The 19,749-nt window shown below is 40.6% G+C and overlaps 1 protein-coding gene across 2 annotated transcripts in view; it reads left to right on the forward strand.

The window, feature by feature from the left end:
* The window catches only part of LOC109982366 (inactive N-acetylated-alpha-linked acidic dipeptidase-like protein 2), a 504,674-nt gene that overhangs the window by 334,947 nt on the left and 149,978 nt on the right, over positions 1–19,749 (forward strand). For both annotated transcript variants that reach the window (XM_065956060.1, XM_065956061.1), the window contains 3 exons: positions 5,029–5,121; positions 12,402–12,589; positions 13,450–13,578. In XM_065956060.1, the coding sequence (XP_065812132.1) occupies positions 5,029–5,121; positions 12,402–12,589; positions 13,450–13,578 (410 nt within the window). The remainder of the gene's footprint in view (positions 1–5,028; positions 5,122–12,401; positions 12,590–13,449; positions 13,579–19,749) is intronic.

The raw sequence follows: 19,749 nt of genomic DNA on the forward strand, positions 1-19,749 counted from the left end.
GTTCATCTCTTGCCCTATTGTTTCAAACTGTGAGCTCTTAGTACCTGGCTTTTCAGTTCTAGTTGAGAAGATTTCACTTGTATTTGATTTTAAGGTTTTTAGTTGCCTTTTAGTGATGTTTTTTTGTGACTTTAATGTGTGTACAATCGTATGAAAGTGGACTTTGTCTGTCAGTAGATACCTTTCATCTGTCACAGGATCTGGATTGTCAGTCAGAAGCCATTCCAGCTCTGGCAGAGGTACTGTTTGCTTTTGATCTGCACATTTTGAGTGTGTGTGTGCCCAATCCTGTTTATCCCCCGTTCTCTGAAGACAGGCATCTGTGTAGCCCCAGCTTAATGTACACCACAAGGCTCTGCAAGGTAGGCTCCTTTTTGAAGTGTTTCCATTACATCAAATGCGTGCAAAAGAGGGAGAGAATGGGCTCGAGAAAGGGAGAGAGACAAAGGGAAGTTAAAGAGGGAGCGAGCGAGAGAGTTGTAATCTGTCTCCATCGATTGGCTGCACCTCTGACCACTCTTGGGATCCTGCTATCATTTGTTTCCATCTTTCTGCCTCCTTTCATTTCGTTTCTCTCTTTGTAATACCTTCTCTGCTTATTTTTTCTCCCTTAATCCGTATTCAATTAAGTCTGGCTGTATTGGCTGGCCATTGGTTAATTGCTCAGGGGCCCTCCATGGAAATCTTCAGACCTAAACGATCCTGCAATACCCTGGACACTGAGTGTGTTCAGATCTGTCCACCTATATCATCATTTTCTTTACCTTGAATGTATTTAATTTATAGTCCAGTTATGGTCTTGTATGAAGACAAATGTTTTAGTCTTCTTGCTGTGCAACACAGCACATTACCAATAGCTCCTACATACTTTATTTACTCTATTTTACCTCTGTAAATGTCTCTCTGAGTCATGACTGTCAACAATAAGTGAGAAACACAAGTCCTGCTAGCTGTGTTGTTGTCAGAGCCGTGTTTACATCATGTTAACATGGACAGGACGGCTGGCTCCTCGACTTACGTTTGAAAGCTGTTTAAGTCGAGGACTAGAGAAAGGAACAATGACATACTCACCGTTAATTTGATCACAGTCATCCGGTGTCAATTTACATGCATGTGAAGCTACAAGCTAACTAAAGTGTGCTAACATTAGCCCACTAACACAACAATGCTGCTCAAGCCAAGGACAAATTTATCCACCGCTTGCTCTTAAATGCAGGGTTTGTAATTTTCAAAAACTAGCATGATTTTGAAAGTCAAATTCCCTCAGTGTTCCATGGTCTACACTACACCCACCCCCTCCCCTCTGTGCTCCCTCAAAAGCCACGCCCCTCACTTACATGCAGGAGTACACTTTGAGTGTGGGCTAGTGCACGCAAGGGGTAGAGAGCGAGTAGGGAGACAGGGAGGCCTGATTGGTTCATCAGATTGGTACCTCATGGAAGACATTGGTTGAAGTTTTTACAGGCTTACAACTGCTACAGATGATGGATTCAGAGAACATGAGTTATTCATTTCTGTGAGGACCTAAAGACAATTTCAACCAAAATCTTAAAAACTGTATCTGAAAAAAATGACCAACCCTGCCTTTAACTCCTCTGTGCGAACTCAAGTAGAGGGGGGTTGGAGGTGTTGTTGCTGGAGGAGAGCAAAGGTGTGGCCAAACAGCAGTTTTTTTTGGTTTCATGCTGGCGCTCAAGGGCGACATCTACTGGATCAAGTCCCACATTCTTCCTTTAACATGAATATTATTTCCAGAATGCTCATATTGTAGCGGTGCCAAATACCATTCCTTTACAACTAGATCTGTTCTCATCCCTTTTCATACCATCAAAAAGTATTACACTTTTTTTGTTTTTTTTAGGTATTTGTTCGCCATTTTTTGTATCTTCTGGGAGCCATTAGCATCTGCATGAGATGCAATTTTGGCCGTTTAAGTCGTCTTTAAGTCCAAAGCCACTCTTGACAATAATAGATTTCTACACTATATTGATTTAGTTTCACTTGATTGGTGCAACACTAAATATTTCATCTTATCCATAATCATAGAGGGGGGAAGGGGCTCTACGCTGAGGTGGGGCAAAGGTCAAAGCTTCACCAACCCTTCTGTGTCTCTCTCTCTGACTCATCTCACTCTCTGACACAAACCAACACAAATCCATTTTATACCAATCGCTCTACTCTGCGAAAAATTCAAGCTGAAGAATGAAACTTCAGTGAGTCAGCTGTGCCTAAATTCCTTCTGTGTCTTGTTTCTCATTTCATTTTTCCAACACATGCAATTCTTTCTTTCTGTCTCTCTCGGTCCCCCACTCAGAACAAATGCCAAAAGTGTAACAAATTTCCGTAGCAATTACATTGCAAGGCCGCAGAGGCAGAAGCGAGCGAAGCAGAACAACTTGAAATGGCTTTATAGAAAGGACTCCCAGGCCCTTTAATTACGCCACTATTGATCATTCACTTACTGCCTTTTCTTCTCAACTCTGCATTTAATACCCTGCAGAGAACAGGGCAGGAACATTTCAGAATATAGGCACTATGGTTTTATATATATGCTATTTTCATTAGGCTTGCTTTATTGCAAGATGTGATTTAATTATGTGTGACTACATGGGGTGTTTCATATTGTCTGATGCCCTCATCACTGTCGATGAGCCACACAGTGCAGATAAGTAATTCTTCAAATGTAGAAATATTTAATGGCTGCTACAATCACAAGTTCACAACAATGCATGAAGACAAATTACAAATGTTCTAATAGTTTGATGTTTCTTAATATCCTCTGGAGTTGTGTCATTTGGAACATGAAATTAATTTATCTTCATCTCTAAGATAAGAGCAAATTATCTCTGTTGTCTCTATTATGTCATAACTTATTGATTGCGCACCAATTGTATCTCACCTATTGGTACCTCCTTATTCTTGGTATCTTTCTGCATTCAAGTTTATAAGGACCAACAGGAGATTGTAGATGTCTTCCAAAGAAACTCCACAAGCAATAATATGTAAACTAGAGCTTAGATGTTAGATGTGTTTTTGTGCTTATCAAACTGTTTCGGGTTTTCAGCCAGATATTCAAAAGCTGGTTTTCTAATGGAGCACCGTTAGCCAAGTTGTTAGTGCAAGCACCCCATGTACAGAGGCTATAGTCCTGGAGAGAGGACGGCCCCGGTTCGAATCCAAACTGTGGCTCCTTTCCTGCATGTCAATGTTGTCTCCAATGTTTTGAATTTTGTCTGCAATACCAATTTTAAACACTAGGTGTCAAAGTTTAAGTATTTATTTTTGTTTGTTAAAGGAGAGGACCTGTTTCCTAAGAGCCAGTCTATTTAACCAGCCTACGCTTACAGGGAATATAAATTCACTCAGAAGGGAAATTGCTTAACCCTCCTATTATCTTTGGGGTCAATTTGGCTCTTAAATAAACAATTGACATTGTTTTTTGTGGTTCATATTTAATGACTTGTCCTACAACTGGGTGAACTTAAAATTAACGTGATGATATGTTTTCAATGTCCTGTACACATGTGGTAAACATCGTGTTCTTTGGCGTCCATTTGACCCCAGGCTGTGTTAGCTGTTTAAACTCATGTGAGGATAAAGCCATGATGGTTCCATGACAATTCCCTATAATGATATGTTGAAGTCACTGTTTTTATCTGAACAGCATCAGGTAGAAAACAGCTTGATCTCTCGGGAAATACTTACTAAGGTGAAATTGAAATATCTTCTTTCACATTTCATTGAGAGAGTGAAAATCAGACACGTACCATAGTCCCTATGAATATTTTCATAAGCTATACAAACCTAACGCAGTCACCCCTTACCTGTAGCTGCAGCCCTATCTGTAAACCCATTTATCATGAAGGAGAATTACTCTGTGACAAATCTCTCGCTGCCCTCCGTGCGTACGTCTGCAGATTGAATACACAAACGGGGCCACATGTTCCATCCCTGCTCTTTAGCCAAAGTCATTTGTGCCAATGTCAAAAGTGATAAATGGGTTATGTGGCGCCTGTGAGAGAAAGCAGTGAATTTTTATAATGTATTAAAAAGGTGGCGAGAGGGCGATGAGACAGGCAGGCAGGCAGGCGGGCAGGGAGGGAGGGACGGAGGACAGGATAGCGAGACTGGGAAAGTGGGCTGTCATGCTGTAGTGCTGTGCTGTAGGCAGGGGACCTCTAGTCACACACAGTTTGAGCTGCTGCTTCACATCTTTACTGGCAACTCAGCTGCATTTCCCTCAGATATCCGGCCATCGCCCTCTCCAGAGCTCAAAGCCGTCCAGCAAGGCAGCGGAGCAGGCAGACGCAATATCGAGTGACTGCCCCGTCAAGTACATCGTACGGCTGTGTACAGTATAATGGTGTCTGTGTTGGGCCTCATTCCCAAACCATTCTTAAGAAGAGATTTGCACATTTTCCACAGCAAAGATTTTCAATGAGTGATCCATTTGACTGTAAAAATAAGACAGGATTATTATTTATTTGAAAAAAATAAACTTACACTTGTGCAGACGAAGATCAGCAAAGAGCCAAGAAGCATCTCTTAGTCCACAGGGGTTGCTAAAACATCCACAAAAAAACAAAAGTTTCTCACAGGAGCTTCAAACTACCTGGTGATCTGCTCGCATCGGATTAAATTTTCACCCGTCACATTTGAAAAGTCATTTCATAACGCATGCCATCAAACTGTGAACGGAAAATTGTCTACCAGCGATCTCACCCTGATTTCTATTTGATTTTCTCAGAGTTGGTGTTTATACAGATGTAACACATTTGACAGAGACTGTGAGGCCATGCTGTTTCCAATTTACCCTCTATCTCTGGGCCCTCACTAACAAAATAAGGATTCAATTTCTTCCTTTTTCATCACACTAGGGACACATTTAGATTCAGTATCACTCAGCGACTCGCATAACGGCTTCAAATTGGCCAGGGTTTGTCGTAATGACGACCAAGTTTTGCAAGAAGTTTTCGCAATGTTCTTTCGCTATCCTTCACCTTAAAGTTCATCTTCTCTTCTTCCTAGAACGAAAGAAGATTACCTTGACTGTTGGGAACCAGCTGTCCTACAAGAAAATCTACAATGTCGTGGGATACCTGAAAGGAAGGAGGAACCCAGGTTTGTAAACTGTTTTGAGGTTCGGCTTTGAAGCAACACCTCATCGTAGACAAACAAAGCTTCCAGGTGAAGCTTAAATCAGTTGGCAGACCATAATACACAGATAATAATATAATACATATAATACATAATACAGATCTTACACAGAAACACAGAAAATAATGGACTGAAATGATGTTATCATCACACCCACACCTTGATCTTCTTAGCTTAGACATAAAAGTATTAAACTATCATTTGTTTTAAAGGCAGAATGTGCGACATTATACACATAAATATAACAGAAATCAAGTATATTTTCTGTAAATGTCTCTCTTTGTCATGACTGTCTACAATGAGTGAGAAGCACAAGTCCCGCCAGCTGTACAGATGTCAAGCCGTGTTAACATCATGTTTACATGGACGGGACGGCCTTGCGTAGAAAGCTGTTTTAGTCAAGGACGAGAGAAAAGAAGAATAACATACTCACTGGTTATTTGGATGTCACATAAGTGTCTTTAGATCACGGTCATTCTGTGTCAATTTATGTGCAATATGAAGCTACAAGCTAACTAAAGAGCGCTACCATTAGCATGCTAACACAACAATGCAGGCCACAGACACTTGCGGCTCGAGCAAGGGACAGTTTTGCCTGCTGCTTGCGCTGAATGCTTTTAAATTATGGTGTGTTCTAATTGATACGATTGCACGGACTTGAGTGGAGAGGGTTTGGAGGTGTGTTGCTGGAAGAGAGCGGAGGCTTCAGAAAAGCGGAGGTGTCGCTAAAAACAGCAGTTAGTTTGGGTTTCATGATGGTGCTCAAGGGCGACATCTACTGGATCAGAAAGTCGCACATTCTCCCTTTAAAGGACCAATAGGCACATTGTGTGTGCACATCGACTCTAGAAAGGAGGGGGCGGGGGGAGAGAGGTCCAATGTTTTGAATTTGGACTGTATTACCAATTTTGAACGGTAGGTGTCAGAGTTACGTATTGCCCCTTTAATTGAAAGAGTAGCTACATCAGCTGGTGAAACTCTTGTTGTGTAGTTCAGCACACTGAAGGGTATTGACTGTTTATAAAGTGTCAGTCTGTAGATGAAAGAAATTAAAATGATTTGTTTTACAGTTTTTTCTCTAGTTATCAGTATACCTTACATTTTGTACTATTTATCATTTGCATTGTTATCAATGAAAAAAAAAGACATTGATTGAATATAGTTAACTGGAGAACGACCAATGTTTCTAAAGGAAATCAAAGAGTTATGAGGCTTTGAATCAGGCAGTGTTGTGTAAGCTTCCAAGTCTTTATACCAGCTTTGTTAGTGTTCCAGTGCTTCAAAATATGACCATATTGGGGCGTCAGTAGCCTAGTGGTTAGTGCGTGCACCCTATGTGCGGAGGCTATTGTCCCACATGTCATTCACCATTGTCTCTCTCTCTCCATGATTTCTGACTCTATCCACTGCTGTATCTCTATATAAAGGCATAAAGAACCTCAAACTTAACCTTAAAAAAACTACAACATTGTTGGTCACCCCTCTAGAAAATGGAAACATATCTTAGAGATTCGGTGTGCTGCTGATGTTGTGTGTCAAAGATAGAGAATGAGGATAAAAGAAAGAATAGGCTACACACCTTGAGCGTTCAGGAAACCTGGGTTGGTTTTTGGTTTGAAACCAAATGTGAGTATTGATGTCTTTTATGAAGTTGACTTTAATTTGAAGCTCTATAATAAGGGTTACAATACTGCAATATAATACAATATGTATCAGTCCTGTATTACGTTCTGTCACGACTTGGATTTTTTGGCCGTACTGTCTTCACCGGTTTGAATTGACAATGTTATAATAATAACCTTTTCTTATAGAGCACTTTTCAATACCAAGTTACAAGTTGCTTTACAAGGACAGCAATAATAAAATAAATGTAAAAGCAGGCAGATCATAGAATAACAAGCAAGGCCAAACCCTGTTGGGGTGCAAGAGGCCTAGTGGTTAGTGCACGCACCACATGTACGGAGGCTTTAGTCCTCCAAGCGGGCGGCCCTGGTTCAAATCCGACTGGTGTCTCCTTTCAAGCATGCCATACCCCACTCTCTCTCTCCCCGATTAATTCAAAGGCACATGAAAAAAATAAATGCTTTTAAACTATTTTTTCTAACCCAAAGCTGCGTGTTTATTATTGCCATCTAGAGCATTTCACAAGAGTAGTATACCCAGATAATCATGGTTGGAAGCAAACGGCCTCTGACTTAACTGCCAGATTGGATGAGTTTTTAGTGAATCATGTTGGCTGCCAGCATCTTCGTCTATGGCCAGAGATATACATGCAATTATTTGTCAAGGCTATTTGCATTTGCCTTCATTTGCACAGGATGGTTATAAAGAGAGAGGGGAGGATTGGGTAAGGGCAAAAGCCTGAGTGGTCTAAACAGGCTTACAGGCAGCAATCATGTAAATGTGTATGCTGAGTATTTCTCCAGAAAAAAAAAGAAACTTTGTCCTTGATTATCATTCCTCTCATAAACTCTAAAATTTCACATATTTTTCTATATTTCATGCACATTATGGCACAAATGTCTCACCCTCTCCGGTTTCTCAGAATTAGCTCCATTACTCATTCTGTCCAAAAACCTACGTTAGACAAGTAGATGTGATTCATGTTGAAATTTGAATCCAAGTTGCTTCCCAGAATAATATCAAGAGCTCTACTGCTATAGATGCCTGCCATCATCAAGCTGATTCAGACATTTGAGTGAATTAAAAAGAAAAAGCACCACTTATTACATCCGCTTGTATGTGCAGGTACAAATTACAGGCCCTGTGTTCAGTTGATACCCTCACTCTTAGTTAGGGCATCAAGGAGAATGAGTCGTGTACTCTTGTCGACAAGAAAAAAAAGAACAGTTTATAGAGAAGAAAAAAGACTGCAGACAAAACTGCAACTGACAATTGACTAAAGGGGGTTTGACTCTGACCCTTTTCCTGCATCACTTCTCCCCATATCCACTGACCTTTCCACTTAAATAAGGGAGTAATACCCCATGATATCAAAAATGTTAAGCAATGGAAACTTGGGGAAATTCATTTTTTCTAAACGCTCCACTAGTGTTTGTGACTTTTTCTGTGGGCCATTTAGTTAGTGTACAGTGGATTTATCTGAACATGTTATTTTCTATATCCTCTATTGTTCAAAAGAAGTCGATAAACTGATAGAATGTGTACTTGCTGTGAGCAGAATATGAGAAGTCTACCACGCTGCCGATAGCCTAGCTTTTATGTTGTGCGCCACAAATATATGGAGGCTTCCCTCCTCGGCAGCTGCCATGGGTTCAAATCCCACTGCGGCCCTTTACTGCTTGTCACCCCCCTCCCCCTCTTCTCCCAACATTTTCTGTCTCTCTTCAGCTTTTATTTCCAAATTTAAAGGCAAAAAGGCCCAAAAATAACTTTTAAAAAAAGAGTTCCACCTGAAAGACAAGAAGTTAAAGAGGCTGAAAGGCTCTGTTTAAGTCAGGTCATATCACTCTGCAGATTGTTTCTATAAGAGACTCTTAAATACTCTCTCATAAATTACACTTAGACATTTGATTTACTTATTAAAGGTCACATATCAACCTCCTTTTCAACAAGTTAAATTGAGTCTTAGAGCTCCCTAAAACATGTCTCTGAAGTTTCTTGTTATAAATCCACTCTGATCCTGTATTTGAATAAAATAATAACTGGGGGGTTGGTAGACAGACATAGGGACTAGGGATATTAGATGTAGAAAAACATGGTGAAGTGTATTTTTTATAATATGTGACCTTTAATACATTTAAATATATAATGTAACATGTTTGTTAGTGTAGCTTTAAACCTTGTCTGCTGCATTCTCTGCTCTTGGGGGTTCTTTGTGTTTTGCTGTTTGTTTCAAATCAGAGCTTCACTAATATGTATTTTTCAGGACATGCATTAGGTGACCAGTCTCCTCAACATGAACAGATTTTAATGATCAGTCAAAAAAGAAAAGGTTAAACGATTTGGACAGTGACATGCTGGTGCATATTTTAAATGGCTTTCTTTTTTTTTCTCAGCCACCCCTGGTGTCCTCTGCAGTCACAGTCCTGTGTGAGCTCAGGTCATTTCCAAACACATTATGTCCCTTTAATGTTTAAATGGCAGCCCCTTCTGCTGGGCTGTTTTTCCTCTTATCCTTTTTTTTTTTTTAAATTGTTATTCAGCAGAGAGGAGATCCTTTATCTTGTCCTTGCCTCACCTCCACAGTTGTCCTCCTGTTACAGCCCCCTCTCCCATCCTCCCCTCCCCTCTACTCGTAGCAGTACGTTGCTACTGTACCTGTCCTGCCCACTCACTGGTGGAAAATTACGTCTCTGATTTACAATGTAATATTAGGCAGCCATAATGGGCCACTAAAGCGAATAATGTGGGCCACAAATCTCTGGAAGGAGTGACACTTTAACTGGTTGTTGGCATTTGATCATATGTCTGTTCCATGCCCATTCCCACCCCTCAACAGGATTAATATGCACGAACATTGTTGAGGTTTTAAGTATTACATGCCTGAAGAATCTACAGGGTCATTTTCTGCACTTCTAAAAATCTGTCAGTTTTTCACTAATATAATAAAACAGGATTGTAGAAAGTAGTCATGTAGTTTCACCCAGAACAAATCCATGCATCCAGTTTATGAAAGCCACACATTCTGTGGTAGGGCACGCAGTCGATTTATACAATCATAAAATGTCAATACTGAGCAGTGAGACATGTAGAATTAGCAGTATTTATCGTTAATCTTTAAACGCACAGGATGTAAACTCTCCCACCAGGGTACTCAATCAACCCCCCTCCCATGACGAAAACAAACTCAGAGTTGTATAACTTTCAGTAGCACTTCCCGCTTCCTTATGTCGCAGTCTTTTATGTAACATCCAGTGTTTCCATGGCAACGATAAACTGTTGTCTGTCATGGCGGCTGCCACAAGAAGACACATCTCGGAACAACTATAAAATTACGGATTGATAGATTTTGGAAACATTTGAATATATGTCAGTACTCATCAAAAATATATTTATCATAGGTTTAGTCCATTTTTTAATTAATTGATATATTTGAACGCAAACAGTGTAATACAATTCTACATATTGTACGTTTAAATCATTAAGCCATGATCTGTTAGATTCACTTACAATATGAGTTTCCCCAAGTCATTGCTTTTTGAAACACTTTATATTTATAATCTTTGTCTGCCAATTAAGTTTGTCTACTTTGGCAGAAAAATACAAATTTGCAGATCGTCATTTAAACTTTTCCGGCCAAAACCAACAATATGTTAACCCATTTTCTCAAGAGGTTCTGCATGAAAAACACCAGTTAAGAAATAACTTCTCCATCACGTATTGCACTGAACATTTGTTCATGATTTGTCATGATTTGTCAACACCACAACTACACATATACACGTATATTTAACATGTCGTTGTTTTTATTGAATGTTTCTTATACATGCTTCATTTAACGGTTTATTCATTCTGAGCAATAAACACGCCCATGAAGAGTAAACACAATTCTATGTGAAGAAACAGCAAATTGCACCCTCTCACATATGACTGATTTCGAGTGCTTTACAGTAATAACAGCGTGTTATTGCACTGAGAGCAGCTCCTGGGCTAACTCGAACCCTGGAAGCTGCTCTCAGTGCAATAACACATTGTCAGATTCTTAGGCTAAGCTAGCAGGCTTCTCTAAGCACCTCTTTCCTCAAACAAAGTCATCAGCGCTCTGTGTTGGAGTGATGAGCTTTGCTCTGTTCTCCTCTTCGCCTGCAGGAAGCTGCTTTGTGCATCCATACTTAACACTCTGTCTTTGTAGCAAATGTAAGGCGTACAAAGAAGCCTTGAGCAGACTTGTTTGTGTGCATGTGTGTGTGTGTCTGTGTTTTGTTGGAAATCCACATCCAAATTGTACTTGAGTTTTATTGTGTCAGTCCCACTGGGTTATTGTGTCATTCATTTTCATTTTATAAATCTTTATTCAGTAACTTCTCTGTTAGTCACTGTTTTGCATTTCAGGGATGACCTCATTTAGAAAACACTTGACCTGTTTTTTAGTGTCTGGAACTTTTACACATAAAGAACAAATTACAATTCGAACCATTTACCCCTGAAGGTAAATTAACTGTAATGATGATTATAAGTATTCTACCTATAGAAATGAATTACTGGATAAATGTGTGTTAAAAGCATCAAGGTTTAAATGTATTCAAATGTTTGAATAGATCTGAAGTAGAGTCAACAGGTCAGTGTTCAACAGCTTCATTATAGATATAGGTTCATTGTGTAATAAAATTAGTTGTATCAATTTGTATCACATCCATTAATTGATGGAAATAACAACTGAACATACATTGAAGGTCTTAGTGGTTTTCCTTGACATTAAATACGTCAAAAACACAGTGAATGAACCGAGATATTCCACCGCAGCAGAAGAAACAAGCTTTCAATTTTGTGTCTTATAGTCATCTAGTCACACACACACACACACACACACAAACACACACACACACACACACACAACACACACAATACTTAGGAAGGCCACTGTCTGAAGCATTTACACACCAGAATTTAAATCAGTATCTGTTGCGCAAAGAAGACTTGGCCTGAAAGAATAGGATAGGATAGGATAGTACTTTATTGATCACCAGAGGGGAAATTCGGGCGTTACAGCAGCACAGACAAGAAAGCTCAAAAATACACATTAAACAGAATAGATAAGATAAATAAAAATAAAAATAAAAAATAAAAACAGGGGGTATATACAGCACAAAAATGAATGTTGAAGTTAACTGGGGGGAATTGAGAATTGAGACAGTATTTGAAGAGAATGACCAGATAATGACAAGATAAAGAGACAAGTGATGATTAAAGTGACTTGGTATGATAAATAAATAGCAGCAAGTAATGTAAACTAATTGTATTATTACAGCGATGCATGAAGGGAAATGTTGCTCAGCAAAAATAATGCTTTCCCCCTGTCCCCCAGAACTGACAGGTTCATTTTAGGTTGGTGCAGTTTAAAGGTTAAGTTGTCTTGTGATTGCTTTATTAAAATGTTTCATATTAATGTCTACAATTCCACTTGTTTAACACCCTGTTTAAAGTATTCCGATGTCTGACAATATAGATCATTTGTTTTAACAGAAATGACAAGTATTTAGAATTTAAGTTGCAATATTCTGCAGCGTTTTAAGGAATAAATGCATAAATTAGGCCACTCATATCTTTTCATTCACTTCCAGATCGCTACGTGCTGGTTGGCAGTCGTCATGACAGCGACCAGGGAGGTGGGGCTTCAGCTATCATGAATCAGCTCATCGCCGTGCTGACAGATCAGTCCAAACGTGGCTGGGTGCCAGACCGGACAACCGTGTTCTGCTCTTGGGGAGGCTCTGCCCTGGGGAACATCGGGTCCTTTGAGTGGGGAAAGGTCAGCAAGCACAAGAGCATCTGCTTTATCAAATGTCAGCTAAGGAAGAAAAAGGTTGTTGATACTCGACTTATTCGACTGAGGCAAAAATGCATTTCTATAAAACCACAATGCAGTGCTAACTATCATACAGATCAAACATTTGTTTTTCTCTTTCCAGAAAATGTTCCCTCTTTCTGTAACATGTCACATGCTACTTAAACAGCTTTTTAGCATTTTGTCTGCTAAAACATAAACGAGGCTGACAGCCAGCATTTCTACAACACGTTTATTTTGAACTTGATACATCAAGATGGAAAATACATAAAGGAAGAAACCTTCTCATCTTTTCAGAAAAAAAACATAAACATGCTTATTTCTTTTACATATTCTACTTTGACAACTTGTTCGCAGCTACCACCCATAACAATAAACTTAGCTGGGTCCAGTTAGCAGCTTGTTTCGACCCCAGAATACAGGCTAGGTTAAAGAAATCTTACCTTTGTCAAAGGTAAGTGTCCATAATGAACTATTAATGGAAGAAAAAGGCAAGCCATTCAAATCATTTGAATTTTCCTCTGTTTCTCCAAAGATAGATCCGTTCAGACGGGCGACCTGCCACAGCTGCAGTCAGATCTTTGATTTGATTGAAAAGGTCTCCTGCATAATCGATCCGTTTATTATTCGTATTCCTGTGACTCTATAATTCATCTGACAATGGTTCCTGACATAATTAAGATACAACCATCAGGTTAACAAGGGAAATGTTAATGTTTATACTTCTTCAAAGGAGCAGTATGTAACTCTGACACCTAGTGTTTAAAATAGGTACTGCAGTCCAAATTCATGGAGAGAGCTGACTTTGCTTTTTCATTTCAAAGGATAACAGCGTTGTCCTGCAGAGCAGTGCTGTGGCCTACATCAGTCTGAATTCTCCCGTTAGAGGAACAGAAACTCTCAGAGCGACAGCTTCACCAACACTGCTGCAACTCACTTCAGATATACAGAGGGTAAGTACCGCTGCGGCAACAAGCACTCATATGTCAGCTTGCATTATGGCAGAGGTTTAGTGGCAAGAATGCAAAAGTAGATTCAATGCAATCCACATGCAAAAAGATTCTATAGGGATGCCTTAGATCAGTGGTTCCTAAACTTTTCAACCCCAAAAAACAGTGCTAGGCACTGGGGTGTCCCTGGAGGTTTAAGCATTTACAATAACAGGGATCACACAGTCATGACCCTATCCAAACATTAGAACAACACAAACCAACACAACAGCCTAAAAACAAAATATTTTAGTAACTTATTGAAAGAAAGGCACGGAAGCAGAATACAAGTAAAGTCCATGAAAAGACTGTAACACTGAGTGGACATTACAAAACACACAGGTGATGTCTGTGTATATATCATACTATTTGACAAGATGCTCTCACATGTCTGTGCATCTAAATGTTACCGTTCTTTACAGCGCTGAGGATAGAACAGCTGAAGAATGAGCTGTCTCGCTTTGTTTTCTTCTTGAGAGAAGTGCTGTACTGATTCAGCAGGATGTGTTGATTTGATGGTGTCAAGCTGATAGCCTCAGAAAGCTCTGAGGTTAATTGACCAGCAGGACTTTTGCAGGAGGCTACCCAGAGGGTTATTAGGTTATTACATAAGGTTACATATATTGATATGTTTACTTTATAAATAGGAAAGGAAGGAGGTCTTTGCCAGAGATATTGTTTGCCGATTAGTTACTACTAGCACTGAATATGAGATCATTCAAAATCACTGTCAGGACCTGTACCCAATGATTACATGACATATGAATATTGAGACTATAGCACATTTTACATTTTATCAAGATAAATAAAAGTTTTAGTGATTTTGGCTTTTAGGGCGCGGTCTCACTGGCCATCCGTACCGTGCCCAAGCACGCTTCAACGCTAAATTCCAGTTCGTTTGACCAGTGTGACCGCTCCGTATCGTGCTCAGGCACGGTACACTTCCTTGGCTTTGGCACACTTCGGAGAGGTGTGCTTCGGCACGGTACACTTCATGCACGAGCACAAGCACGCGGGTAAACAACGCTGACAGCCTTCATTATGGAGAAATCCAGAGTTTCATGGCTGTATCTGACTAACATGACACAATATAAGACACAAAGTAGCTGTCATGCTCTCTGTGTTGTTCTCTGATGCGCCTGTGGACTCGGCCACGCGTCTATTTTATTTTTTAATTTATTTGTGACTGTGTCTGATTAAAATGGCTTAAAATTAAGCTGTAAAGTCAGTAAAGTAGCTGTCATGCTCTCTGTGTTTTTCTCTGATGTGCAGATGCGGACTCGACTGCACGTCTCTCTCTCTCTCTCTCTCTCTCTCTCTCTCTCTCTCTCTCTCTCTCGTCCGCCTGTTTGTAAACTGAGCACGCTTCATAATAACATAAAGCGTGCATGTGATGTATTACAGCGTTATGTACAAGAGGTAATCGTGCTTAAGCATGGTTAGTCCTGGCTAGTATGACCACTGAGACCGCGCCCTTAAACTGCTGCAGAGGTGTCAATAAGCACAAGACAAATGTGTCCATCTATCTTGATATCATGGGTAATTTGATGATGAAGTTTTACACGCGTCATGGAAAAAGTCAGTGAACACGTACACAATCCACTTGAACAATGTACTTAGACCATTGCCCTGGCTATTTGTATAGTCTGATGTGAATATGGGGGGGCATTAGTAGCTCAGCCTGTAGGGACTGGGGTTGGGAACTGGAATCAAGTCCCAATGCTGATCAAGTCTGGAAATTGGCCAGGTAGCTAGCAAGGTGCCAATTAACTTCCTAAGCACTGCAGAGTTGCCCATGAGCAAGGCATCGAACCCCAAACTACTCGAGCGCTCTTGCATGTGCAGCTCCTCACTCTGACATCCCTCCCTTAGCGCATCGTCCATCAGATCCTGTTTGTGCATGTGTGTGCTTTTCAGCCTATGTTATGTCTCAATAACAGAGTGTAAAAGTAAATTTCCTCTAGTGGAATTCATAAAGGACATCTTCTTACCACTGAAATACAACATATGCCACAAAGTCTGCCTGGCGTACTCTTGCAACTGTGCTGTCTCGCAGCATCACGGCCTGGTGTGTTTTTTGTTGCCTTGTCATCCTCGACTATGGATGTTACAGGCAGGTGCTGCCTGCTGACCAATAGAGAAGAAGCTTCTCAGGAGGCCCAGTCATCTCCTCGGTAGGTGTTCATCTGCCTCTCCAGCCCCACAGAGACTTGTACCTCGTAAACGAGCAGTGTCCAGAGCAATCTGGGAAGCGTCCCGAGTTGGTATCCCCAGGCTTTATACTTGCCGGGTGGCACACTCATGAAGGTCTCAGCTTGAAGGGGAATGTACTTCACACTCTGTCGTTGAGGTCAGCCCTGTACCACTTCCCAAAACTCTTCACTGGCTGTCAGAATGATGTCCTCTCTGATCTCCAACACATTTAGATTAGACCAGAAACGTGATTAATGTATACTGAGTAGTTTAAATCAATCATTATATAACCATATACAATGATGTCAGTTTATAATTTTTACCCAAGATAACTTATTAATACATGTATGACTGTTTATTGGAACAAGTGGTGCACCATCTTCATTAGCTTTTTCCAGCTATGGGGAATCAATCCTTTGACTTCTTCACCTGTTCCATGCTTCTTATTTTGCTTTCCTTTACTTACCGGTACTTACAGCTATAGTACATGTTCTGTTCAGGCTCCGTACTGAGTTTCATCTATCTTTCTCCTCACTAGGATAGAGAGACATGATGGTTAACTCGATAAAAAGAGAAACAGAAGAAGAGGGAGACGCTGACTATTATGTAAGAGTGTCACCTAGCCTGTGAGTGGGGGAGGATAACTTTCTTTAGTGTCTCAAATAAGACTTACTCCACTTTCACCCCAGCCTACTCTTCATATTCTCACATACAACCCTCATTGGCCATTTTACTGATTAACTAAAGCAGCTCTATGATTCAGCCCACCAAACTTTCTCTTTATTCAAACCTGAGGGGTGTTTTGCAGACATGTTCAACCCTCGCAGACATCTTCTTCCTAACTCCCACCATCTCTTGAAACTTTGAAAACTTTGAAAAAAAAAAAACACACCTCGTCGTCACTTTCTCTGATTTCCTTCCTCCACCTCCTCCTCCTTTTTTTTGTTCTTCTCCTTCTCCCTTAAGCACTACATCCTTCTCTCTCTCTCTCTCCCCGCCTTGCCCCCCTCCTCTCTCTCTATCACTTCTTAATCTCCTCTTTCATCAGCAACAAGCACTGCGTCTCCCCACCCGCTCATTTTCCTCATTAAAATCTCACTCTCACTCCTGCCTTCTCTATCTCCTCAGGGTATGTTACATAGCTTTTTTTTTTATTTGTGTCTTTAGGTTAGTCATCCATCCTGGGGGAAGATTCATGTTCCTGCCAGTCACCCAGGCAGGTACAAGAGGTCATGAGCGGACAGATAGTACAGTCCAGTGTCCCCTTATTCCCCCTGCTCTACCATAAACTAATTAGTAGGAATGGTCCAGACTACCTGTGACATTCAACTGTAATGAATCTACAGACAGCCTCTGCCAAAGCTGCATTAAAGAAGGAAGAAAAATGAGACGGAGCGAAAGTAACTTTTGAAGTTCTTTAATAAAATATCTTTCTCCGAAAAAGGAAGACTCAGACAATGCCAGCTCATATCCGAACCTCTGCATCTGCTGCTTCTTTTCCCAGCTCCTCCATTCATTCTGTCAGCCTTCATGTTCGGCTTTTCTTGCTCCTGGCAGCAGCTCAAATCCTGTCTCCTTGAAGGAATATGGTTTACATAAACCTTCTGCTCAGACGTCATTCTTCTGGTCATGAATACCCAGGAGACACCAGTGCTGCTGTAAATAATGCTGTATAGCAAAAGAGGACTCCAAGAGGAGCCTGTGTTCATAGTGCTCCCATCTGATTGGCTTTCTCTTCGTTACCGGAGGACAGTTTCTCACTCCGCTTGACACTTTTTCAATTCAAATCTTGCTACCTAGAGCCTAATTGCCTATATATTACTCCATGGGCCAACTTCAATTGATGGTGCATGAATCCCGCCTGTAAATTTTAGCCTTCTGCTTAAAAGCTGGCTTTACACCTGGAAAGCAGATACAGCAGTTTGGTCCCAAGAAGACTGTTTTATTATCACGCCCACATTGGCTTGGTTTTGGTTTAAAGAAGTTAAGTTGAACTATAGCAGAATTAAGCTATTGATGCAGTGATGTACTGATTATATTCTACCTACATTATCCATGTTTAACTCCAGCAAGACCTCCAGAAGGACAAATTGTCAGCACCGACAGTGCTCTCGGTATAGCCTCTGCTTAATGTGATAATATTGACAAGCCGATGTCACAAAGAAGTCTCTGATTCCCTACAAAGATGTACAAGGACATTCTGTAAAGGTGTTTGATTTGGGGTTTGTCATAATTCATGTGTCTGTGTCAGTGTTGCCTCAACTTGCATAAGGTGAGAAAATTGGGGCGGCAGTAGCTCAGTCTGTAGGGACATGGGTTGGGAGATCCAGTCCTGATGCGAACCATGGAAGTTGGACTGGTTGCTGTAGAGATGCCAGGGTACTTCCAAGTACTGCTGAGGTGCCCTTGAGCAAGGCACTGAACCCCCAACCGCTCTTGTGCGCTCCCTGCGTAGCTGCCCCACTCTGACATCTCTCCACTAATGCATGTCCACAGGTCCTGTTTACATGTGTGTGAGAAGCATGTCTATCGATAACAGAGTGTAAAACCAGAATTTCCCTCTGAATTTCCACATGGGATATGTGTCTCAGCTCGTTGTACAAGAGGAAAATGGAGACCAATGAGCAGATCTTTTCAAACATCCGAATCACAGCATAAATGATGGCCTATGGAATAGATTGTTCTTTCAATTTCAAGTAAGAATAGGTTGGAGAAACACACCTTATGACATGTTTGATTAATTTCAAAACACAAAAACATCTCCCTCAAACACTCTTTAATTATCCAGAGGTTTCTAGGCTTGTTTACACAAGAGAGGACAAGAGGACAGGTGAAAGAGAGGACAGGTGAATTGCCCGCCATGGCTCAGTTTTTCCCCACCCAAAGAAAAACTGCGGCAACTCTAATGAGTCCAAAAAAAAACAATGGCAACTACACCCATGTGTCTGCATCATTTAACTTTGATTTATTTGTTATTGGAATTGATTACATTTCCATTATGGATTTTAGGATAATGTTAGGATAATGTTAGGATCACACATTCAGGGGAGAATTCAGCAGAAAAGTGTTTCCAAATCTTCACTTGTGAACACATTCCCCCTGTTGTATTTTAAACATGGTCAAATCAACCAGTCCTAATACTCAGGCAACCATTAAATATGAACATATTTAGAAACTTCATGATGTAGAGAGATGTTTTTGTAGTGAAATTCAATTATCCTCAAAGGTAGACCATTGCATTAGTGACACAAACATTCATTCTTTTAGTGCTGTTCATTTTCTTTAAGGAGACTCATGCTGAAATGTTTCCATGAAGCTATTATATAAAGTTCTTTATGGTCCCAAGACTGTTTTCATGTATTCAGACACAAAAAGGACCAAATGCATCACTTTAGCTTTGCAATTATACTGTATGAACCAAAGAGTCTTCCAGCAGTCCCTCCCTCTGTGTTTGCTTTTTACTTACCCTCCTGCCTCATCTCGTCTGGCCTGGTTGTACCTAATTGTCCATTTCGTGGCAGCTGTATCTCTGGCACACTCTATCGCCCTATTCATCATCTCGCAAGTCTCAGAGCTGCCCCAGGTACGCTCCCCACCTCCCAATGTTTAGAAAGAGGTCCAAGCATATCGTTAATCATGTTTGCGGATCGGCCGTTATCTTGCTTTGTTGGGACCTGTCTTCCAAATCGTGACGCTGGAGCACTGATAGTTTTGGAATGGGTGCTTGGGAACCAATTATAACACAACTAGATGCCTCTTTTGTAGAGGATTTGCACAGCTAAAGGGGACAACAGGGGGGTAGGTAGACACAAAAAGAAAGGCAAGTGGATGAGAAACGAGTGCGCAAAGAGAGAGGCAAGGGAAGCTTAGTTGGCTAGAAGATCACAAAACAAATGGAGAGAAGAGCCTGTTCCTTAATTGGGTATTGTTCCAGAGATGTAC

Source organism: Labrus bergylta, chromosome 6 (assembly GCF_963930695.1).
Source record: "Labrus bergylta chromosome 6, fLabBer1.1, whole genome shotgun sequence".
NCBI lineage: Eukaryota > Metazoa > Chordata > Actinopteri > Labriformes > Labridae > Labrus > Labrus bergylta.